General features: G+C 38.4%; 2 protein-coding genes and 1 long non-coding RNA gene across 3 annotated transcripts; 1 reads left to right on the top strand and 2 right to left on the bottom strand.

Moving 5' to 3' along the window:
* Positions 1–1,752: 1,752 nt before the first annotated feature.
* On the top strand, positions 1,753–2,417 carry LOC109406360 (small ribosomal subunit protein uS14). The gene is made up of 3 exons (XM_019679460.3): positions 1,753–1,930; positions 2,101–2,200; positions 2,264–2,417. The coding sequence occupies exons 1-3, from the start codon at positions 1,869–1,871 to the stop codon at positions 2,270–2,272; spliced, it is 171 nt and encodes a 56-aa protein (XP_019535005.1). The 5' UTR covers positions 1,753–1,868; the 3' UTR covers positions 2,273–2,417.
* Positions 2,275–5,779, bottom strand: LOC134285292 (uncharacterized). The gene is made up of 2 exons (XR_009996273.1): positions 4,076–5,779; positions 2,275–4,001 (listed from the first exon to the last, which is right to left on the bottom strand). It is a non-coding gene; the product is annotated as an uncharacterized LOC134285292 (long non-coding RNA).
* A 4,965-nt stretch (positions 5,780–10,744) lies between these two features.
* On the bottom strand, positions 10,745–15,739 carry LOC134285291 (uncharacterized). Its single transcript, XM_062845838.1, has 3 exons — positions 12,735–15,739; positions 12,305–12,669; positions 10,745–11,678 (listed from the first exon to the last, which is right to left on the bottom strand). Exons 1-3 carry the CDS (start codon positions 12,894–12,896, stop codon positions 10,862–10,864), a joined length of 1,344 nt encoding a protein of 447 aa, XP_062701822.1. The 5' UTR covers positions 12,897–15,739; the 3' UTR covers positions 10,745–10,861.
* Positions 15,740–26,250: the final 10,511 nt, after the last annotated feature.

The following is a 26,250-nucleotide window of genomic DNA, read 5'->3' as shown; positions in this document are numbered from 1 at the left end:
ACAGCAAGAACACTCATTCGACTGAGTCACCTCACTCTTGCCGTTCATCACAAACACATTCAAAAACATCTGTCACTTCGCGAAACCCACGTGCTTTTGTTTTTGGCGGGAACACTTTTTCTTTTGTTTTGCCTTGCGACTGTCATGCGGCGGTATGCCTTGCAAGCGTACGACCGCCGCTGGACTCTAATAAAAGATAAGCTGGACAATAATACGAGCATTAACATAAAAGTCTATAATTTTACAAGAACGCATTGAAACGCTCCTTGAAATTAAACGGCGATTCTCAACCAGCTCAAGCAATTCCCTTGGAATTCATCTTCGAAGTAAAATCACAATACTGTCTACCCCCGTTGGTTTGAACGACACCTCATGCAAACCACCGGGGTTCATTTTTTAATTTGAACTTCTAGTAACCCTGTTGGCATCGAAAAACACACTGATGGTAACTCTTTTTGCTGTTTTGTTTTGATTCTGCGTTCCGTTTCACCCCGTTCCAAGACCAGAACTATTTTTAGTTTGAACGATATGCAGATTAACGGGGGTCAAATTAAAAAGTGTTAGATTAAATTCATGTCAAATTAAAAAGATTAGATGCGGTCAAACCAACGGGGGCAGACGGTAGACAATATAGGGCACTGCACAAAGTTCTTTCCTTCTCTTTCACTCTTACAGAAATTTTGTAAACAACAAGGCCAAGAAACGTCAAAATCCCATACAAATTCAAAACAATGCAGTGCCCTATTGTGCATCCTAGCTTAATCACTTAGATCCTGCTGATCTGAGTCAGCCGCCATATGATTGCGCCCGTTTGATTTGTACGCGGCGGCTGACAGCTCCACTCGGCGGCTGCAAAACAGTTTTAGCCAAGGTACACACCGTGTACAAATCATATTTATGTGCGCGGTCTGGCGCGATCTGAGGCTGCGCGTTTCGAACGCAGCTTGCTGAGAATCTAAGATAAGCGCGACAACTAACTGCGAAATAGGTCCGGTGGGCAGGGTTGCCACATTTAAATCTGTATATTTCTGGAGCTCGATTTGAATAGGTCGTATGTACATTTGTCGATATAAAATTCGATCAGTTTATTTTAGTTATTGTAGCAATATGGAAGATATGTTAGAGACTTTAAATGATGGAACGGAAAGCCTGTTTTGTGATGATTCTGCTGTATGTATCAACTTTTTTCAATTCCAACGGTTTTTGCTATAATAAGCGAATCCAACTGATCGAATTTTCAATCGACAAAAGTACATACGACCTTTTGAAATCGAGCTCCAGATTTTTCGTAAAAGATCCGTATATCTGTATTTCAAAGCAAAAAATCTGTATTTTCAATCTGTATCAATAATTATTGAAAAAAAAGGCAAAAAATCGACTAAGAAACAAAGAAAATTCAAGTATTTATAACTCTAACTGGGATTGTCACGCTGATTTTTTGTTGACAGCAATATCCAAAATTTGTATTTTAACTTTAGCTCAAAAATCTGTATGAATCTTTTTTTTTCAGAAAATCTGTAAACATATCTGTAAAATCTGAATAATTTCTAAGTTTTCAAAAAATCTGTAATTCTGTATAATATATATGTATATTATACAGATTCTGTATCGGAAAATTTCCGTAAAATCTGTAAAATACAGATTAATCTGTATGTGTGGCAACCCTGCCGGTGGGGTGGGAAATGCGCAAATATTCTGAGATTTATTTTCAGTGTGATGTGAACTGTCATTTATTGATAAATATTTTCAAATGTTCGACTACATTTTTTGCTTTGTTTAGGTTGGCAGCTTTGAATTTTCATTTTTATCACCATCGCGGTGTAAAACGTCAAAAAGTTCTTTCTTGCTAAAAATTCCGAGCAGACAAAATGGGTTTCGCTGATCTCTGGTATTCGCATCCCCGAAAATACGGACAGGGCTCCCGATTCTGGTAAATATTGGTGTGAAATTTAGTGTTTAATTATGGTGTGCTGGATTTTTTAAAAGAAAGGTGCCAAATTGGCTTTGAATCGACGAATACATTCAGCACATGTGTACTCGACGCCATGACGTTGGTAAGTCTCGAAAGTAACAGTTTCCTTTTTTTTTTTTATTTTACAGTCGGGCCTGTTCCAACAACCACGGTATGATCCGCAAATACGGCTTGAACATTTGCCGTCAATGTTTCAGGGAATACGCCAAGGACATCGGCTTCCGGAAGGTTTGTTAGAAAGTTGTAAATACAGAAACTGACCCTAACCTCAATTGTTTGTGTTGTTTCTAGCTGGATTAAAATGCCCCGGATGTTTCCTTTTGCGGTTCGTTTTATTCATCATCTCTACGCATCTGGATTGAGGGAATGACCATTTTGTTGATATTCCGGTGGCCATTTGGCGCCATAGTTGATGAATAAAAAAAATAACTGGCAAATACTGTAAGTACCCACGATCAATTTGTTCCATCCGAAATATCCGCCGCCATACTCTCCCCAAAGATCCGGTAAATTTGCTTCGCTTTCATCTTTCATTGTTTTGGAAGTGATTTCGATGCTTCTGTTCTGATCAGAACAGGTAGGAGTAATGAGCCATTTTACGAAGTGACAACAATGTTGAAGATGATATTGATTTTCACGGACGCTACCTCCTGCCAAAATTCATTCATAAAATCGGCTCGTAAAATGGACTATTGTATTTAGGATCTTGGGCGGATGCACCTACTTTGGGCACTTGCTGCTATGCTATAACCATTTCAATTCATTCCATTTGATTTTTTTTGTTTTGTATTTTTTATGTAATTGTAATTGTAACTTTATTAACGGTAGCCTGCTAGTTTACACTGTTTATCAGGTCAAGGAAAGTATTGACCAATTCAAAAGCCTCTGTGGTAGTGATTTGTGTTCAAATTTCCCGTGCATAAAAAACTGTAAGAACTTTGTAAACATTTTTGTTCTCCCGTATATGGATTAGCGTGGGACACAAAAAGGCATTTTACATACCCCTGTACACTTTTTGAGTTCCATTTTGGCCCCATATCAACTGTGCAAAATTTCAGCTCGATCGGAGAAACTACTATATTTTAGCACCAGCCATTTCAAGTTCTCATACGATTTAGTATGGGGAAAATCACTTTTTTAAAGAAAATCGCCACAGGTTATAAAATCCCATCATTTTATCGATCGGATGAGGCCTAAAATAACTTTTTCCACGAACGTCGCATCGGTTTGCAGTCTTCGGAGGTCTAATACACATATGTGTCTAATACCTAGTGAAGTTTTCTACAGAAATCATTCATCGATTTATTTTTAGGGATCTAGGTAGGGGTGACTCCTACACGGAGAAAAATAATTAGTAAAGACAAACAATTATTAGTTTGATTCAACCGGAATGCCAGTTTAAATTTGGCACAAACAAAATATTAGTTATTTTAACTACCCACGTCGGTTGAAATAAACCAACATATCAGTAAAAATATTGCTAGCAAATTCAACAAACGTTAGTTTGATTTTACCATTCTGTACGTTGTTCAATTTTGACAGTTTCGTAAACAAACCGAAATGGTAGTTGAACCAGCCAATACGGCTTAGTTTAATTCTACTAATATATAGTTCAAAATAACAAACGCCGTCGTTCGAATCAAACAACATGTTTGTTGAAGTTACTTATTATGTATTTTTACTTCTTCTTCTTCATCCTCCCTTTCCTCAATCTTCTTCTTCATTCCACCTTCCTTTTATTCGCATTTCAATGGAAAATAAACATGTTGTATTATTGTTCGTTTATTTGAAAAACCATTATAAATATGTTTTTAAATGGGCACACACATCACTTAGAATCACAATTCAATCTGGATCTCCATCGAGGTTGTTTTCCTGTATGTGCTTATACTACACTTACTACACTTATACTACACTTACACTATAGTGTAGCCGGCCATTTCATTCAGGTTATCCTCCGAAAGTGTGCTGGGATCAATGCGTAATATAAATGGCCGTAGAATACAAGAATTGGTGCCCTCTAAGACCTCTGAAATATGTAACAAAAAGATGTGCTAGTAAATATTAAATTTACGATGAATCTGAAATGTAAAGTTTACTTACATGTTGAATGATAACTTTGCGCTTCTCTTCCAAGGTAGAAACCCTTCTCTAGGCCAGAGCGCAAACCGAAAATGATGGCAACACAAACTTCAGTTACATGCACCGTGGAATGTGATTGTTGCACAAAATCAGTCAGCAGACCAAAACTGGCGATGAACGAAAAAAGTTGAACAAACTAAAATATTGGTTTGCTTTGAACTAAGATATTAGTTGTAATTTCTTCAAACGAAATATTAGTTTGTTTCGACCGACTGCTTTGGTTTGAAATAACTAATTGTTTGGTTTGATTCTTGCAATCATCACCAGAATTAACAAACCAGATATTAGTAAAAACAAACTAATGTTTTGTTGGGATACAACAAACGTGATAGTATGAAACTACTGTTATCGATTTTGTTTACGTTTTACTGCTGTAAGTAGAAACAACTGGAACCGGTGGTTGTTTCTAATCAAAATGTTTGGTTTGGAACAACAAAATTTTGTTTAAAAACTACTATTTTTCTAGTTTAAAAAATAACAAACCTGTTTGTTGTTTCAAACCGGACCCATTATTCTCCGTGTATCGATTTTTCTTTGCAGGAGTAAAATTCAAGGGTGCGACCATTCAGTTGCAAAGACTTACATTCACTTGCAACCATCAGGGTACCAGATTCCGCTCATCTAAGGCCAGTTTCGCAGAAAAACATCATCTGTTGAATGACTGTTAAGCCAATTTGTAATGTTTTTCCATTTTATGTTAGTTCAATCTAAGTGCAATCAGATACAAATCAAGACTTATGTAAAACTTTTCATAAAAGTATGATTTTATTACATTTGGTGTGAGACCAAAGTGGTCCTAATTCCGCTCACGAACAAATTTATGCCATCTTTTAAATAGACTTTTGCGGAAAAGTGCATTATTTTTGCAACTCTATGTTTTTACAATTATTTTTTACGATTTTGACGTATTTTTTTGCGTGAGCGGTTATTGGAACACATGGAATTAGCTACAGCTTTTTTTGGGCCCAATGGCCGCTCAAAAAATTTCATTGTTTTGTTTTTAAAATTTATGTTATCCGGTAAATATTCCATAAAATGGCTTTGCTCTCGTCTAATTTATATTGTCCAAGAATATCAGCACCGAAAAGAGTGTATTTATGCGTGTAAACTTGATTTTTGCAACAGTGAGCGGCTATTGGGTCATGAGCGGCTAGTGGTACACTGACGGTATTATCTCAGTTCAGACGCATGCTATCGAAAAACAATGTATGGATGAATTTAACCTTGTACACCCAGGCAAATAAAACTAACATTATCATAAGGTCTAACTTATGAAATGGCCTTTAAACAATTCATAACGGCTAGAACGATTTTCATAAGGTCGATCTATGACGCAGCATCGACTCACAGTTTGGCTTTTATACACATTTTAGCAACACGACATTCTCAAGCGTCGATAGCCGCGTGGGTTGGGCACGAGCTCAGTGATCTCGACGTTCATGGATCGATTCCAATTTGCATCATTTTGTGATTTTTCTGCTCTTTTCATAAGTTTATCTTATGTAATTAGGTCATAATAAGCATGTTCAATTTTCATAAGGTATTCTTATGGCATCCATACTTAACAGTTATGGCTAAATTTCATAAGGTATTTTGATGAATTTCGGTAGTTTACTTCGCTGAGTGTAGTTTTATCTGAAAGTTTGCCGAATAACATTGGGGTCGCAAACGTATACCAAAGTTGTGAGCGAGCTGTGAAGGCAACTCTCCACGCGGTGAATGTAAATTACATTCACGCTGTGAAGAGTTGCCTTCACAGCTTGCTCACGACTTTGGTATGCGTGTGCGACCCCAATGTTATTCGGCAAACTTTCAGATAAAACTACAAGGTTAAATTCATCCATACATTAACATTGTTTTTCGATAGCATGCTTCTGAACTGAGATAATAGCAAGTGAACGTAAATCTTTGCAAATGAATGGTCGCATCCTGGTAAAATTTCCCTATAGTAAATCGTATGAAAAACTAAGAATGGCGGGCGCTAAAATATAGTTTATCCGATCGATCTGAAATTTTGCACTGTTGATATGGGACCAATGTGGAACTCAGTATACAGGTGCTTGAGTTTTTCCATTTTTTTGTATTTTACCATATAAACCGTGTGGGTTCGTGGTCGTGCAGCTAGTGTCACCAAGCACTTAGTCGCATCGTTCTAAGGAGCGCGGGTTCGATGCCCGCCGCAGCTGTCAGGAAAAGTTTTCGGCTGTGCCACTGGGCGTTGCATGCTAGTCCGTTGTCTAGTGTCGTGCTTCCTTCAAAGAGCGAACTGCTCACTGGAAGTACTAAACGCGTCCGTGTTTTTTTAGATAGGGTCTTGTACCATTTGGACTGGAGTACCTATTTTATGTTTATCTTTATTTGGAGCAGGGAAAAGCCCGTTTGAGTAGTCCTTTCTCAAATGGGCGCAAAACCTCCTCGTCTTTTCGTACCAACAGAATAATACATGGATTCCCAATGATACAATTCGACAATGATTTTTCATAAGGGCCTAACTGACTTGATCGATTGCTCTTCGTCGACTCTCTCTTTCGCTAATTACTTGATCAAAACAAACAAAATCATTATTATTTTTATTTCTATAGCAACATGTAGTCGTCTTCTTCACATTTCAACCAAAAAATCTTTGGAAAACTCAATACACATTCTGTGATAACATAAAGAGCGGATCGATTAAGAGAATTCGAAAATGTCAGTTAGGCCCAAATGAAAAATCAGTGTCGCAATGTTGTTTAAATCTAACATCACAGAAAGCTTATTATTACTTAAACTATCCTAACTAACGAAACTAGAGGCCGATTTTAAGGCGAAGGGGAGGCAAGTATCTGGTAGTATTTTTTTCGGGGAGTACCCCGAGAGAGATGAAAATCGAACTCGGAAAAGCAGCGTTTAAAGGTGCGACACATTGCCAGGAACGGTTCGTTATGCCCATAATTTGTACCAGCACCTCGAAGAAAAAGAAAAGAATTATTCCGAAGTCGACGGTGTGGAACATTCAAAGGCAACTGCGAAAGCAACGGCGGGCAATCAATTCTTGATTGTAGAAGATAAGAAATAAACATTGATTTTTAAACTTCGCGCCGTACACGGAGGAGTTCTAACCCAATAAGTCTACAACGATCTTCGTAGTTTGGTAAGTTCATCTCTCAAGCTCCACGGGAGATGACACGTAAGGCGAAGCGCACAAATTTACGTTGAATCGCCTCGAGACGACAAATACTATTTTGGTAGTACGGTGCCCAAACAACTGCTGAATATTCTATAACTGACCTAACTAGTGAGCTGAGCAATAAAGAGATTTTAGACACTGTACATTTTTAAAACTTTTAGCCACGCGGAAGATGAAGCCTAACATCTTGGAAGCTTGCTGCTATACCTAAGTCAATTTAAACCGATTGATTTGAAATTGTGTATAGAGTTAGGTACGTTCAGTATTGTGTATTCAGTTCAAAGTTGGATTATCCCGACTGTTTGTGAAACTGTTCAGAACAGTCGTCGAATATCGAGGGGGTTCTCGATGTATTCTATAGAAATCGATCAATCAGCAAATTGATTTCGAGCACACCATTATTCCAAACATTCAGGTCTTCAAGAACTTCAAACATAGGTAATTATCTTGGTTCTTATGTAAATTGCCTTTATTACACCTTATTTTAGAAAATGCAAAACATTTATCGTGGAAAAAATATCCTCATAAATTTATTAATTGATAAACATTGCATCTGAACACCCCTGACGTCCGCGCCAAAAAGCTGGCGGCTTGGCTGCCGGCAACAGCTGATCAAGGAATCAGTTGGCGCCCGGTCAGCTGTCCTTGTTTCACCAATTGAATGTTTTTAAATACGCGTTTGCGCGCGAAATCTTTCACGCTCATTTTTGCTGTCAAATCCGTCAGCAACCGTTAACCGACCGTTTGAAACGTCGACTGTTTCAAATGGTCGTGAACAGTTTGGAACTGGACGGTCAATATCTAACTCTGTACAAATTTCATCTCAGGTGACAGTTGAACACAAAGGAATTTGTTAAGCACCGAACACTCGACGAAAATTTGGTAAGCTATACATACACTGTGTTTACAATTTCAGCTGTCACCCCCATCGCGACTTGCATCTATAGACACTATAGATTCCATAGACTCGCGGAGACGAAGACAACTGTAGCCAAACGAACTGTCAGTTCGTGTAGCCAAACGAGCATGACGTCATCATGGTATATTTTTTGTGGGAAGTATTGTAATTTTAGAAATTGAAAAAGGAATAAAGTTTTCGTTTTTTCAATGGTAAATATCGATAAATATACAACTGGTTTTTATTGTTGTTTATGAAAGCATTTCTTTTTAAAATAAAACAAACTAATGCTGTTTAACAAAAAAAAGCTTTTTATTACGAAAAATAATAAAATATTGAGATACATGTCCAACAACAAATAATTTTGATTTCAGGATGAATAACTGATATCGCCTTCATTGATAATTATATTGCCATTGACTTACTATCATGTCGCCTTTCTCGCTGTTGTTTTTCTCGACTGACTTTGAGACGGAACTGAATAAACCTTTTTATGATTTTTATTTTGATATTATGACAATCGGGCATGTGGGCTGCGGGTACACCCGACATTAATGAAAAAAGCACGTTTTCCAAGTCCTGATTCAATATTTTAAGCATTTCGATATTTCTTTTGAAAATCTCCTCCAATTCTAGAAAAAAGTTATACGTGGATAAATTTACATAAACCAGAGCGCTTCCGGTGAAATCCTTTAACTGAGTAAAAAATATGACATCGATGGAAGGCATATCGTGTGCGATGCAACTATCGATACATTGAGGGCAAACATCATATCTACGACGAATTTGAGACATCACCATACCAGCTATGTAGTATAATGCGTTCTGTTCCGAGAGCCGATTGCATAAATTACTGCATTCTTCTATACATGCATTTTCGTCTTCGGTCGCAACTAGATCTTGCTTCACAAAGTTTCCAAATTTAGGCTCATCCGGCAAAGCAGCTATCGTGTTTTTAACGTCTTCAGAAGTGTCTTTTAGGTTATTTAAGTACTCTGGAAACTTGAGAAGCCATTCTCGTGAATCCCAATTGTAGGAGCTGTTGCTGATATCTTCCATATACTGTGAGACGGTGAGCAATCTTAAATTATCTTTAAATTGCAGAGCTGAAGGGCGCAACTGTCGTCGTCTGATTTGAGAGAAAATGTTCTCAAGGCAATCTTGGGTGAATCTACTACCTAATATGAAGGAGTAGTTTCTCACTTTCAAGAAATATGCGCTCAATCTTAGAAAACTGCCAGTAGATAGTATCACAGCTGATTGCCATGGCTTCCAGCTGCCCTTATATCCAACTTTAAATGCGAAAACAAGTGAGCAAAACTCTTGAAGCTCTTGAACAGCTTTTTCATAAGCCTTACCATCTGTCAAACTTAATCCTAGTGCCCTTGTACGGGAAGTCATAAGCGCAAACCATTTTGCCATACATTCGATCACGTAGGCGGTAGTCAGTACTTCGGCTCTACCGCTTTCTTTTGCATAAAGCTTTAGTGCAGCTGCAACTGTGTGACTGATATATTTTGTTGCATTTTTGACTTTCATCTTTTCGAAATTTGATACAGTTTTCGCAAAGTTTACGTCGTCCTTAGTCAATCCAGAAGCCATTTTTAGATCACACTGTTCTTCGAAAGCAACCAGGTCGCATAGATGATGTATATCAGCTACCGGCGTGCTTAGTCGATTCTGTTGAACAATTTTAGCTGGAAGAGTAATGGTCCTGTTGGCAATCCATCCGTGGACCATGCTCTTACACACATGGACTACATCCGGAACGACTTCTAATTTACGATTGCCATCGCAAGGATGTTGCACCGGCTTATTAGTCATGACCGCATACTGTGAATGTTGTACGCCAATGTCATTCCAAAGTCGTTTGTTGTTTCCTGTAATCAATATAATCAGTGAAATATAATTTTAAAAAAAAGTGAGACATTCCATTCCCGTAATTGGTCGGCGTTAAGTCAGACCGGACCATTTGCTTTTTAATGATTTTGAGAAAATCTCCTGCAAGCGCTTGAAATTAAAAATCTCTGCCGTTATTTTCAGAAATACTATTACGCTTTTATGTAATGACACATCTGCATCAAAATAAAGTCGAAAAGTTCAGGTTTACTGAATTCCTCAGCTTATCTTTATCTGCCCGAAAAATCGCGCAGTCCACTCTGACTGAACGCTGACCAATTGTAGATGTAATGTTCAATTTTATCATTCAAAATTTAATCATTCTTGATGCTCTAGAACTATTAAAAGACATAGACACGTTTAATGCTTTTAGTGAGCTATTTGCTCTTTGAAGGAAGCACGGCACTAGACAACGGACTAGCATGCAACGCCCAGTGGCACAGCCAAAAACTTTTCCTGACAGCTGCGGCGGGAATCGAACCCGCGCTCCTTAGCACGATGCGACTAAAGGCTTGGTGACCTTAGCCGCACGACCACGAAGCCTATTGTTTAAATGCAATTAAGGTGAATATGACGAAGCCTCAGCCTGAATATTCAAGAGCACAAATCTGAAGAACACCAGGACGGTTTGCTCTTAAAAGTTGATCGATTGGTCACTACCACCGGGTAACCAATTGATCAACTTTTCAGCGCAAACCGGCATTTGGTTTTTCAGATTTGTGCTCTTGAAAGTTCAGGCTGTGGCTTCATCATATTTTGCATTTACCTCCAGTAATTAAAACTATTATTTCAATATGAAAACAGTAGTACGGAGCGCAATATATTTGTATTTAACTGCTCCTAGATGTGCTCTAAGGTCGTATTTGTCCCTGATTTTCAGCAAACTAGCAACATATTCAAATCGAATTGTTTCTAATGAAAATGTGAAATACGAGATCATCTGACAAGATTGCTTACCCCCACAGTCACAAACCACAGCGTGTACGCGAAACCCAATTCCTTCAGCTTTTCGGATCAGCTCAAAAATTATGTCCTTGAGACATCCATTATTGATGGAATCCCCTGTGAAATGGTATCCTATAACCTGCTTCCAGTGTGTTTTGACACCTGCGAGCATAAACACAAGTGCATGGTTTGCAATACCTGTGTGCTCTGGGAGTGTGACATTTCCAACAAACTTTTTCAAGTTAGGACAATAGTCGGTTCCTGATTGTATCGCCATCTCATCAAAGAGTAAGACGCAATCCTTGTCGTCATCCGGTAGCTGCTTGATTTTCAGGCTCAGGATATCAAAAATTTCGTCCAAACAGCCGCTGTCGAACCTCAGGCTTTGCAATCTTTCGCATAAAGTCCTGGAACTGGGAAGCCTCCGTTTCCTTCGTTCAATTTCGTAAGCCTTTGATCCACACGCAAATCTAGTCCTTAGACCTTCCATTATGCTTTCATTGGACCATTTGCCAATTCTGATCAACCCGGACGTAATCAACTTGTACTGATCATCTCCCAGTTCCTTACGAATCTTTTCGGTCTCCGGGTTGTTCTCGAAGGATTCAAGCTTCCGTTTGAGTGCGGCATTCGCATTCTGGACACGCTTTATGAGTCTGTAATCAAATATGTTTTGAACAGGTTAATACCGTTAATACATTACGAGGCGCATGAAATGATTATTTTTTGCAAACCTCTTTCTCTTTAAATCTAAGGCGTTTTTTCAAGCAAACTGTTATGGTTTGTTTACACTTCGTATACTGTGCAAAACGATAGGGAAAGTAATGATCAGGTGACGTCAGCTGTCCGCACGGAATGGTGATTGCTCCTTTTGAATGTTTTGAATAATTTGCACAAGACATTCCCTTGGGGAACGTCCATAAATTACTTCAAACTTTTAGAAAAAAAAAAAGATTATTCAGCAAAGTGTGGCAACCTACACAAAACATCCAGAGGTCTGATAAAAAAATGTGGCATAAGGAGGAGGAAGGTTGAAAAGAGACAATGTGTGATGTAATTTTTGGACATTCTCTTGCTTATCATTCGCAAACTGCTCAAGTAGTTTCGAGAGCGGAATCTCCTGGCCAATCACTTGTCCTATCTTTTTGCACAGTAGCGGAAACTATAGGCATTACAGCTTACTGCCTTCTGCCTGTTTTGGAAACATAAACGGAAGTACGTCTGGGATTTAATGAAGGAAAGCTGAAGTTCATCTTGCTTCAAAGGGTAATCTAGAAAATACCTTCTGTCCTTTTCCCGTTTCTGAGCCGATGTCACGCAATTGGCACAACTGCTGTGTGTTTCGTTAGCATTGGAAGCACAGTTTACACTGGATCCAAAACCTAATCCCTCGGGATGAACAAACGCCTCATCGAGAAATTCATACTCCATGTATTCCTGTGGTTTTTCTGATGGTTCACACACATTTTGAGATGGCAGTGTGTTCGGTGGTGTGTTCTCCGCATCCGACTCATAACTCAGAGACAACTTGCTGCGCCGCGTTGTTTCGCCCACTTGAGCGACTGTCTCAAACACCGGAACCGATTTTGACATCCTGTGCAGCTTCCCGTGCACGTCCATATAGATGTCCTCCTCGCGGAAGTGCAGCTGAAGTATTCGTATTATTAGACCCTCAACAGATCCATGTTGCGAATTTAATGTGAAAAACTTACGCTGCAAATACGATGTTGGCCGGTGGGGGTGAAATCTGCTGGAAGACCGCAAAATCGTTTCCACTCATCGCACTCTTTATTATTACGTGGGAAGCGGAAGAATGACACATTATGTACACCGCTTCTTGATTCATTATTACAGTATTTAGCTTTGCACTTCATTTTTTAACTTTTTGTTTACGCGCACGAAGTTTCACATCAAAACAACCCGACTAGTTGACAACAAAAACAAATTTATTTGGAGGCATGAACCTTTTTCAGGGATGCCAGCAAAAATATTGGTTTTCCATGGTTGCCAAAAAAACTTTTTGAACCTCCGCGAGTCTATGGAATCTATAGTGTCTATACTTGCATCGCGTTATTATGTCGTCATGGATTGCCTTACACTGAAAAATATTTTAACCTTGGGAATAAGTTTGAAAAACTCAAATTTGGCTAAACAGCTTTTATTTTTTACTCAGCACACAGTGAATTGTAAATAAGATTTTTACAATATATTATACAGGTTGTTAAGTATCGTAACAATACAAAAAATATTTTTCTCCATATACATATATATTTTTGCAAAACCATACATTTTATTGTAAATGAATTGTTCGAAATACTGATACGTGGGCTTTAATATACCGTATATTGTATGGTACATGCGAGGGTACATGTATAGTTTCAAACAATAAAATGTACCGTAAATATATTGTTTTTAATTAATTTCACTACTGGCTATACATTTAATCAAAAGGTTTAGGAAATGTTCTCTTTTGTTATGTTGTATAAGGCAATCCATGACGACTTCTCGCGATGGGGGTGACAGCCAAAACTGTAAACATAGTGTGAGTGCAACTTAACAAAGTTTCGTCAAGTGTGGTCGGTGCTTAACAAATTCCTTTGTATTCAACTGTCACCCCGATAATCGGATGTCAAAAATACATGGTAAACAAAAAAATCAGCTGATCGCATCTGTCTCATGGATTGCCTTATTGTTTTACATTAGATAAACCATCACGCAGAAAAAAGCATGGTAAAATCAAAAATATTTCAGGTAAACTCAAATTAATTGTCAATTTGTTCTGGCAACAAAAATAAAACTGTTTGGAACAAATCGAACGTCACATTTGAAGCAAATTCAATCCATTTTTGAAACAAACATGTATCTTCTGACTGGTTATGTTAGAAACAAATGTATTTTTTTTTGTTTTTTTTTGTGGCAGGTCGGCCCTACGGAAATATTTGTTTTCCAATTAAATTTACAAAATTATTTCCTTCTCTAGGAAAATCCACTTCCTGCATGGCACTTTCAATGCCAACATCATGTAGATAACATACGCTACCGAAATCAATGGGATTTCGTGGAAACTTTTGGTGAAACTTGCCTTTTTTGCAAGAGGAAATCTTGTTTGGTGATGCAGCTGGAACTTGAGAGTTTTGTTAATGTTCTCAACGGCGGAACGGGGGGCTCTTCAATGAGTATTGTAAAAATCAATATGTAATTGAGTTTGTTTTAAAAATTAATATTTTAGTTTTAAATATTTTATCAGTTTACCGAATAAACATGAATATTTTGGTTTCAAACGAACGAAATTTGTCTCCGTGATATAATGTTATATTATCTCGTCATGTTCCTTCGTTAATGGCAGTTATAGCCAAATTAACCTAAACTCGTCCAAGCCTCTGATTGTATGAACAGTTGAAGCTTAGGCTTCCATGTCCCACCAGCCAGATAACTGGGTTTTGCAAACTAAGCATTATTTGTGGCAACATTTTGAGCGGCATAATGGAACTATGCCGAGCGCGGTAAATGTTATTAGACCACTAATGTAGTTGCATGAAGTGGGTGACGAGGTACACTGGGAAAAAAATCTTCATTCCTTCTATGTGTCCGGGACATGGATTTTTGCAATGGGGGTAAGGGTTCATTCAAATATTACGTAACGCAAAATATTACAATTTTAGACCCCCTCCCTCCCCCACGTAACAACTTTTGTATGGAAGATTTTGAAATTTTGTATGAAGCGTAACACAGTGCTAGACCCCCTCCCACCCCTCATTGCGTTACGTAATATTTGAATGACCCCTAAACAAATGTTTTCCATTAGTGCGACTCATACTTTTGATGAGGCACCATACAGTAGCGACTCATACAATTTAGAGCACATACTTTTCATGTGCTAATTTGCCTGCGTAATCGGGTATTGGTTGCATATACTTTGGATGTGGTTTGGCACATGGATATTTGCCATTAAGTATGAGGCAATTTTCCTGAGTGTACATAAGTATCGTTACAGCGTGCTTAACCGTTATAAGGCTATCCATAGCGACTTACCGCGATGGGGGTGACAGCTAAAAATGTAAACACAGTGTAAATACAACTTAACAAAGTTTCGTTAAGTGTTATCGATGCTTAACAAATTCTTTTGTGGTCAACTGTCACTCCGATCATCGGATGTCAAAATCACATGGTAAACAAAAGAAATCAGCTGATCGCATCTGTCTCATGGATAGCCTTATTGCAATATTGAGGCTCCAGTTTGACTGAACTATAAAATATGTACATAACAACTCATGAAAAAACTGTCAAGTTCGATTCAACTATTACAAGCTAGGTTAAAAAGCGAAGAACCTATATCACAAGTCGTTTCAGTTTCCAGTTCAGTCCATATGTTAAAAATGGCTCTACGTCAAAGATAAATCGCTTTTATTTCGTTTGTGGTACAAGGCAACATGAGGCACATGAGAGAAGGGGAGAAAACTCCCCTAAATGCAAATACAGACAGAATAGTGTTGAACTCATCCACTGATTTACGGTAATCTGGCCTGAGTCTTTCCGGGTTGACCTACATTCGTATTCCTCTCATCGCACTCTACATACCTAGCCCGCCATATCTCTTGGATCTGCAGTCCTTCCCGGTCAACCATTTCTTTAAAAATCTTTACATTTCTTTATAACGGCCTTTAAAGACGTTCATACCGAAAATCGATAGCGATCGACATCGTTTCATAAAGAAATTTAAATATTGACGATCTTGCGCCAAATACGACGCACAGGCAAACAAAATTGTCCTACCACAAAATATGCACACCGGTTTCAGCATACATTGGTTGATGTCGCCGCTACAGTTTTCGAGTAACGGAGCGTTATTTTGGGGTGATGTTTCGACTAATCGGTTTGTTTATGCACTGTTTCCTTTGTTGTTGGATGTGTGAACATTGTGCTGTCAAAGATTGAACATTTGCACGATCGTCGCGAAATCCTTGCAAAGCTCAATAACAACCAAGTTACTTCGATATCGATTGATAAATATTTTTGACGACACATCGATATTAAAAATAGTGGACTCTACTAAGACCTGTCATAATCATTTAAAAAAGCTAAAAAAAACAGCCACCTCACCCACCACCCACTCTTCCTGTTCATGCCTCCAACGGTTCATCACGAACCGGCTGCTGCAGATGGAGTATGGATGATCATATGCATCAGACATGCTCGATAAACACGGAGGAACCGCCGGGGCTCAGTAGAGTCTATTCCCAAGCAATAGTTTCAAGTCGGTTAGATTTGAGAAGGTTTTGATGATCGTTTCAAATCCTAATAAAAGTATTCTAGGATTTGTGACAGGTTTTGGAACCTTTTAAAGCCAGCTGACTTCAAAATGTTGTTTGGGCTTTATTTCCCACGTTTCTCGGTTGATTTTAATTAGTAATTTATTAATGTCATAGTCGCTTTTTCGAATTTTTACAATGTTAGTTGTTCATATTTTCTTTAAGTGGGGAATGGGGAAATGTGGGAAGGAGATCTGCCGCACTTAGTTGTGCTGATAGATTCGAAGCTAACGTGCGAACACTTAAACTCATTGTTGACGTCAATGCGTTCGACGTGACATTTTGGACAAAAACTGACTGCTTTTTATTTATTGAACAGCGTTACTTGTGTATGACTAGGTTGACATTTCTAGGCTACGCTTGAGAAAATGACATGGTTCACGTAGGACCGATAGGACAATTGAACGAATTTGAATATATTTCATAGTATTTGTAGGGGGATGAATACATAATAGTCGACAATCTTTATTATTTTAAAATTTTATTGAAATCAACTAACCAACTTGGCGTTTTTTTTTTGTTTATCTCTTAGATGGTATTATGACACCAACAGAAAAATATTAGAAGTTCAGTTACATGTTTCTTTGGGTTTTGGACCGATGACAATTTAAGGACACAAGAGATAAACACATAGAAGTAGAAAACGATTAGCGAAATCAAGAAAACAATTTGACACAGGATCGACTATATTTTAACATACAGGGTTCGATTGATTCGATGAAAAAAATACGACAACTGACTTAACGAGAAGAAAAACATATTGAACCATACCACAAAACCAAACAAGAAGACAGACACAAACCGTGTGACCATAACACTACATAGGCAAATGCTGACTGACTGACCAATTGAAAACTTTCCAACCTTCTACCGTAACTTTCTGAGTCAGTAGGCAACAGTGTCTTAATGGATATCATTTTCCGCGTAGTTTGCCAGCCAAACTGCTTCTGAAAGATTACGTACTCTCTTCTATCTTCGGGTCTAGTGTAGAGGTTTCAACTCTGTTCAGAGTGCAGCTAGAAACCTAGCAAAAAAAAAAAAGATTATGGGTGGCCAAAGGCATTCAAATATCCAACAAATTACTAGCCTTTAGCAGTTTCCGAAGCCACATCAGAATTATTAAAAAATGTATCCGGCTTTGACGAACTGAATAAACATCATATTGAGAAACCATAATTAATCAAATAAAACATAATCAATCAAATAAAGTTCGGATCTTTCACAGGGTTCCCGAGCGGAGTGAGTTTTGCCGGTGAACGGAAATAACGCAACACGGCGGTGGCTTCCTACTGCCAATAAAATGTCCAGAATACCTACCAATATGCATTTTTGCTGATGTTGCTGTCCCGGGGAGCAATCCGGTGAGCTGTGGCCTATTCCGGACCTAGGAAGCATTTTCCAAGGAATTTTCGTGCTCGGAGAAATCTAAGGAGTAACCGTCTTGATTTATCCTTGGTTTCATTTTATTTTTTTCTAGTTCGAGCAAAACTAAAATATTGCTCCTGTCATATGAGATATCAAAACACCTTTACTCAGCTTCACCCAACGATACCGAACAGAACGGAGTGTCGTGACTAATCTTTGTTCTTCGATATTGTCGGGCCGCCAGTCCGGTTTGGTGGCGGCCCGACAATATCAATCTGCGAAGTTACGTTGATATCGGAAATTGAATATTGTCTATCCAGTTGGAATCAAGACCGACATTCAAACAAAAATTGCAAATTTCTTGGTCCACAAGTGTTGCAACTGTTTCGCATCTAGTGCGCTGTGTTGCTGACAACAACGGGAAGGATGCGCACTACTTTTGACATGATTAAAAAACGTCGCGAGTTGGGTCGCGTCGCGACTTGATTGTGCGAAGTCCGGTTTGGTGGCGGCCCTACAATATGTTCCGATAAATATTCATGAAGAAAGCCAAAGTTCAAGCGAAAGCATGAAATTTAACGAAATTAAGTTACGTTTCGGTAAAGATTTTTATCCTTTGACCGATAAAGGACATTTTTCAAGTTTCGTTATCGATAGATGAAGTTGTTTAAATATATGTAAAGTAATAATCAGTAAAGAATAGTCGACGTTATTCTTTATATTTTGGTTAAGAACTTTAACGAAATTTGTGAAATGGTTGACCGGGTTAGGACACCTGGTTTACCACTTATTTAAACATTTTATTGACTTTAAATAGATGTTTCAACTTAATCACTTTTTTCTTTTTCATTTCCATTGCAACGAAAAAGTTACGAACATCAAAAAAACAAAGCACGGAAAAATCTAAAACTGAATAAATAATTAAAAATGCACGGAAAAAGATTGTTTCGGAATAGTTAGGGAAGATTCAAATATTACGTCCATAATTTTTTGGGATTTCTAGACCCCCCTCCCCCCTCTGTCACGCTATTTTCCTATACCTAATACACGTACTGTCACCTTTTTCTAGATCCCCCCCCCCCTCCCCCAAATGTTGGACGTAATTTTTGAACGTTCCCTTAATGGTTCAAACGTAAGAAAAACAGTATAATATATTGTTACATGATCGGATGTAAATGTATACATAGTAGCTACAATGTGCACAGCTTTTAGCGAACCATTCCATTACAATACACTATATTGTAGCTGGTACACTGTATGGTACAGGAATGGTTTTCACCAAATACTTTATGGTTAGTTTTTATCCGGGTAGGGACTACGAAGGTTGATGAGCCGGGAATACCACATGCGTCGCATATAACCAGGGCCCTACATTTTCAATTTCAATTGAAATTTTCAGGCGAAGTTTGTAAACAATGTTTTCAATCGTCAATGGAAGCAAGGCGCCGTCGTCGTCGCCCAGTCCGACTGTCATCGTCACCGATGAACCGACGGTGCTGCGCCGTCGCAGGTGCCGCTTTGTTTCGCACTCACAAGCTCACGCACGCTCGTTCGACATCAAATGAATTTCTCTGTTGTAACTCAATTAATGAGTGTAACAACCGACAAATCTGTGTAATGTTGATGTATGCTATGCATATTTTACTGAAATAGTCTATTACCCATAAAAAAATTAAGCAAACAAACATTTTAGATAATTTGAAAATTTCAATTGAAGCCCAGTCGATGTGAAAATGAGCCGCCGCCCGTCGTTGCGTCGAAGAAAGCGACAAAAAGAACGGATGAAGCGAAGCGCTTGGATGTTGTTGTGAATGTTCCCGTCGTCGGCGTCCGTCCGATGCTGATGGGTGCTCGCTTTCAGCGTCATGTTTTGGTTTCGACGATGTAGGCCCCTGCATAACTCCCACAGTCCCACTTCCCATTTTCAACCTTAGATTAGATTCATATGATATTCCAATAGTGCAGTAATATATGATTGACATATAACTGTGATCGGGAGAGTTGGCTCAGTGTACGGGGTTTCTTATGGGAGTATTAGTGAAAAAAAAGCAAAAAATCTTCCCTCCTTCACTTTCTCACAGAAAACCGCAAACAAAATCATCACCTTTGTAGTCCCCAATGGCTTCCCACCGTTCGCCGGAGTTTGCAGTCGCCGCTGACAAGCAAACACACAAACTAAAGCGACAACTGTTCGCTGCTGATTGTCTTCGAATGTGGAAGAAGATGAAAAGTGGAAATCAGGAACCCTGCCTTCAGTTAATACTAGATTGAGTTTAAAAAAAAACGATCAACGATCAAAAAACGATCAATTCTGACTATACATGTCAATGGTTGCTCCTCCGTGATTGATCTGAACTGGTACCAGTTGCACTGTGATCCAACTGAATAAGGGGCTGGGACATTCCACTTATTCTCAAAGTGCAATTTTAGCAGCTCATGCATATTTGATTCAATAACGGCGCCGGCCAAGTCCTTATAGTCAGCTGGGAAGGGAAAGGAATGTTAGAGTGTACTGGTTGTTGCTACTAGAGACCGAGAGCACTCTGCGTCCCACAACCCGCACGGACTGGGGTATTTGTTAGACGGAAAGGATGGGAGATCTGGGAGTCACCGTTGGGTCGGTGATGCGATCCATGGATAGGGTTATTTATAGTGTTCGTGATAGATTGTGTGGTGAATAAGGTGAATAAGGTCAAGCGGCACAGCACGCTTTGGTTGCATAACTTATAGGCGTTATATATACACTGTGCTGTGAGTGGAAGTTGGAAGGGAGGGAAACGACTTTTTTCAATTCGTTTCTGGTTCTAGCGATGGCTATGAAGATATGAATATACATGAGTTGTATATGCAGAGAAGAAAGAGCGAGAGAAAGTGGATAGAAAGATACAAAGTAGGATGAAAAGGACGGGCCAGGGATTGAACCCATGACCTTCTGCATACGAATCAGAAGCGGTAGCCACTAGACCACCAAGCCCGTCTCTTCAGTTAATACTAGATTGAGTTTAAATAAGGGCGAAAGTAACATGAGAGAGCATAGCGATATTCTGGCCGTAGTCGGTTCGTTGGAGCGGTAATCTCAGCATATAATTGTTTCGTAGCGCTCTTGGACGGACGTTCAAATCAACTGCCGCCAGAATTGCTGGGCAGTCTGTTCTTCCTCGAATTGTGTCAGCCACAAACATAGCCCTGGCGATATTTCGGCGCGCCTGGAGAGTTTCCAACTGGATAGCGCCAGTCACACGGTGCATATATTGATCAATAGTTGGCCGTTTTATGGATACATTGAATGTATAATATTGTTCAAAAATAGATTGACATCAATCATTCAACTTTTCCCCTATCTTCCGTTTGATCAACCACACAGCAATATTTCCCCTCCATAGCGCATTTTTCTTCAATTTTCTCTACAATATTTCCCCACCTTCAAAATTGTTACATCAATCCTCTCGAAGATTGTTCAAACCATGGGTCAAATAGGGTCCTAAAATGAAAAATATTTCCCCGGTTTTGCTGCATAACACGAAAGAGCATGCTTTTCTGATCTCAATGGTAATTTTTCCGAACTTAAACAATAACAGAATAGTTAATAAACTTGAAAATAAAATAATGATGAGCAGGTCTTGTTTGACATTCGAGGTCAACCTTGACGTAACGAAAGTGAAACGGCGGGTTGCAAAAGACACCACATTGGCTCACTTTTGACAATAAATGTTCCTGTTTGACATACACGGTAAACAAAATTTACCCAAAATTTAGTGCTAAACAAGGAGTGTTGCAAAAATTATTAAAATTTTTGAAAATATATTTTATGGGCTTTACCTAATAGGAATACTTAAAAAATGAGTAAACATGTCGTTTTAATCAATGCCTGATCGAATTATGCAGAAATTGAGATAGGCCTTTAGGAGCCTATTATTCCATGGATCAATTGATTGGTTCAATATTTCCCCTCCAGATCAACCTATCATTCTTTCATAGCAGCAGCGCGTGAACGAGAGCATCATCATTGCAGAGCATTCTGCCGTGTTGCCGTATTTTTTAAAATTTCAATAAACAGCTATTGAAATATATTATACAAAAAAACTGAATTCAGATGTAATAAATCATCGAACAAAAAAAAAACAATTTATGCAGAAGTAATGTAGTAAATTTATGCAAAGTTTATGTAAAGTAATTTATGCAGAGGTAAATGTAATGAACTCAACTATTACAATGCATTAGTGATAATAAACAATTCACAACATTTTTTTGTGTAATCTTCTAACTCGGTTCGTGTCCCACCGAACTTTGCTAAAAATTACTGGTGCACTGGCGGTCTCTAACACCAGTTAATTAATAATTTGCACATTATGGTGGTAACATGCTTAGCTGCGTTACCTATAAATTAGAAATACCCCCTTCTGACAAATAACACCCTTCAGTAGTAATTTTGTGTAATGTCGAAATATAAAGGTAATTCAGCAAGACGGCACTGAAGGTGTTTCGAGTCCCATCCCATGGGCTGTCCAAAAACTTTTCGTAATAAAAAAATATGTAAAATGTTTGATTATGTAAAAATGGTTAGAAGAAGAATTAATATGAATAGAAAATTCATTTAAAAAAAAAAAACAAATAAAAATGTGACAGAAATGCATTGTATACATTATCTTCCGCATTATTGGCTTTGGGATTGGTAGGACAGAAAATCAACCGCTCACCCACCGACGACGCATTGATTCAATTCGCGACTACGAAGGTTGATGAGCTGGGAAACACTCTTTCTTCCTACGGGGTTTCTTATGGGAGTATGAGTGAAAAAAAAGCAAAAAATCTTCCCTCCTTCACTTTCTCACAGAAAACCGCAAACAAAATCATCACCTTCGTAGTCCCCAATAAAAGGCTTTGCTTTGCTAGCTGTGCACGTACGATAAGCATGCACGGATACTTGTTTTTTTCTCTTTATGAGCCTCTGTACAAATTTGCCCTGTCCTGCTCACTCCCACAAAAAATTTGAAAACAGCGCGAACAGTAAAAGTCACATTTGACTTTTACTGTGCGAGATGTTTTCTAATTTTCTGTGGGAGTGAGCAGTACGCCAGATTCGTGCAGAGGCTCATGCATTAACTTCTCTCATACTACCGGGAGATTTTCTCTCTGCTCGAGCCTCGGCTTGATCTATCTCTCTGGAAAGGGGTAATGTCGAAGATATTGGATTGATACTTGGTTTGATCCTCGTGATTTCATCAATAATCCTTGAGAAAGAAATAATTGATGGAATGGTGGAATAAAGGAAACAAGAAAGCGCTGCCAAATAAACATTTTCAAGCACAAGTTGCGCATCGTAAATTTTCATTAGATTATTTAGGAATAATGTTTAATATTTAAAATTGATTCATTATGTTTTATATCACATCTTTAATTTCCACTAACGTATATGCGATTTTCTAGTGCCTTTAGTATAAAATGCTAGAAAACTCAGTATATTTTCGACAGCTTTGTTCTTTTCGTCATGGGGTGTTATCTAAAGTCTGATAAACTGAAAGTTGGCGTCACATCTTTGCCAATCAAACTGTTTACAACTAAGTTTCAAGATATTTGGACGACAAAAAACTCTTATGGCAAAGAGAGAAGCACTGCCAATAATACACAAAGTCACTCTCAAGGCATATAATTAGTTAGTGGCATATAATAGTTCAGTAATCAATCTAGCTATAGATAAACCTGTTAATAACGGATAAAGCAAACATTTTCAATTATAGCCGAAAAAAACAAATCAATATGGCAATAACCTCTTATCAGCCTTTGTTTTCCAAACCTCTACTGCTTTACATATTTACTATGACATTAGCAAAAATCAAAGCTTGTTCGAACCTAACTATTATTTATTTATTTTTAACTTTAAATTTTTAAATTTAAGAGGGAAAAGCCCCTTTGAGTGATTTCCAAATTTACATGTTGAAGTTCGAACCTAACTGTTAATACTTATTGTTTAAGCTCCATTTTGTATGAAGTATTTTGGTTCACTGGTAGAAGTTCATAACTTGTGTTAGAAATTAAAAAACATCAACCTTCTCAAGAAATTAGGAAAAATAGCATGATGAATTAGTAAATAGATCCACTATTTACCAATTCATCATACTTATCTGAGAGATTGGGTTCAATAAATAAGAGTTTATGAATGCTTACAAAAAATCGAATATGACGTGGTAAATAACCAAAATTATCAAAATATTTTTTCATAATCATTAATGGAATTGAATAAGCAAGTGAAATATCGAAATTTGCGCTTTTATAATGATCAAGTCTTTATTTTATTTACAATGCAAAAACGTGACACTTTATTTATTTCTAAAAATTTGCTCCCAAAGCATTCCATAAAATTCAATTGAGCTGGCCACCATGAACGCCGTAAACCACGCGCTGAATGTTGGTGAATTGCTATCTCTTCCTCACTGATGGAATGGTCTTCGCTCAATCTGCTGACTCTTTTACCCTTCTGGATTGGTCGAATAAAACAACTCAAGGGGAAAGTTTGACGGACTTGGATGATCTTGATGGTTTGGTCAAACTGGATGATAGCGGTGGTTGGATCAATCTTTCGGAGGGGAAATATTGAGGATATTATCGCCAGCCTCAATCCTCGCTTTTGCAGGTTGGTCAGTATTTACATCAAGATTCAACATTATCATCCATGTTTTCCTCAATAAAAATGCATGCAATACATTTAGCAATATTTCCATCAAATTGTGTTTCTTGATGAAGTTGAAGGAAAGATTGAACCTCTTGGTTGAATCAACTTATTGATAAGTGTAAATGGCACTGATCAAACGACATCTACTCTCTTCATCGACTCTCTCTTCTGCAAATTAAAGTGACAAGATGCAAATTCAATCGAACTTTTTTACACTTAGACGCTAGATTGCATCACAACCTAGCGATTTATGACCAAAAAGTGGAACCTTACTTGCATCTTGTCACTTTAATTTGAAGAAGAGAGAGTCCTGCATTAACATGTCTAAAGGGTCTAACTCGTTTTGTAAACAAACATTGTTTCTGTCGCTGTAGGGTCTATCTCGATCCACCCACGCATCTGGGGGCCGATATCAGAAAGATCAAACTTCGCTCTTTCTGATAACGGCCTCCAGATGCGTGGGTGGATCGAGATGAGCCCTACAGCGACAGAAACAATGTTTGTTTACAAAACGAGTTAGACCCTTTAGACATGTTGATGCTGTCGATGAAGAGAGTAGATGTCGTTTGATCCAGTTGGAAACTCTCCAGGCGTGCTGAAATATCGCCAGGGCTATGTTTGTGGTTGACACAATTCAAGGAAGAACAGCCTGGGGAACGTTCAAAAATTACGTCCAACATTTGGGGGAGGGGGGGGGGGCTCTAGAAAAGTGTGACAGTACGTGTATTAGGTATAAGGCATTTTATGAGACGTTTCAAATCAGCTGTTTTTTGAATGTTTACCAGTTTTGAATTCCAAACCGGTGGGCCCATTTATTTACATTTTCGCTAGCATAACATGTGATACAGGCCCATCCAATAAACGGGGTTCATTTATCTGCAAAAATGCGTTAATCCGCCCACTTTAATCAATATCCGTAGACCGTGGGGATGCTTTTCCATCTGCTAGTGACATCACGCAGCTCGGGGGATTGATTCATGCCACATTAGAAACCAAAACATCTCTGTCAGCAAAAATCTGATTGACGCTCCCCACATGTTATGCTATTTTTCGCGAAAACAAAAACATCAAATGTAAACAATAACAATAAGCGGCCCACCGGTAGAACGTCTCGTAAAATAGCTTATAGGAAAACAGCGTGACAGAGGGGGGAGGGGGGTCTAAAAATCCCAAAAAATGATGGACGTAATATTTGAATCTTCCCCTGCCCAGCAATTCTGGCGGCTGTTGATTTGAACGTCCGTCCAAGAGCGCTACGAAACAATTAGATTATGCTGAGATTACCGCTCCAACGAACCGACTACGGCCAGAATATCGCTAGGCATGGTGCTCTTCGAGTCTTCAATAGGGCAGCAACCGGTTTCGATTTTAATTTGTCTCGTACAACAATCAGGCGTAATTTTTCTGTGATATTTTTTTTTTTTTTTATCTGTATTAACGAGATTTTTAGCCCTAGGCTAGTTCATCTCGGGACCCACGCTTTACTTCCCTTCCGAAGGAAGAACTCACATTTTGCGAGTTTGTCGGGAGTGGGATTTGATCCCAGGCCCTCGGCTCTGTGATATTTTGTACAAATGCTGACGAATAGTGATTTTGTGTTTGTGTAATCTGTTGTTATAGTTGGTAGTATTAAATAGTTTAAACCATCATTAGGACAAAATTGTCTGTTGATGTAAATAAAGAGAATAAATAAATAAATACTCTCATGTTACTTTCGCCCTTATTTAAACTTAATCTGGAATTTTCCGATGATAAATGGATTACTGCACGAATTTATACTGGCCTGCTTACTCTCACACGAAATTTGACGTTTGAGAGGTGTTGGCACCGCTCAAACGTCAAATTTTCCGTGAGAGTAAGCAGGCCAGCATAAATTCGTGCAGT

The sequence above is a fragment of the Aedes albopictus genome, chromosome 1, assembly GCF_035046485.1.
Source record: "Aedes albopictus strain Foshan chromosome 1, AalbF5, whole genome shotgun sequence".
Taxonomy (NCBI): Eukaryota; Metazoa; Arthropoda; class Insecta; order Diptera; family Culicidae; genus Aedes; species Aedes albopictus.
The sequence above is the reverse complement of the archived record's forward strand: the minus strand, read 5'-3'. Positions and strand labels throughout refer to the sequence as shown.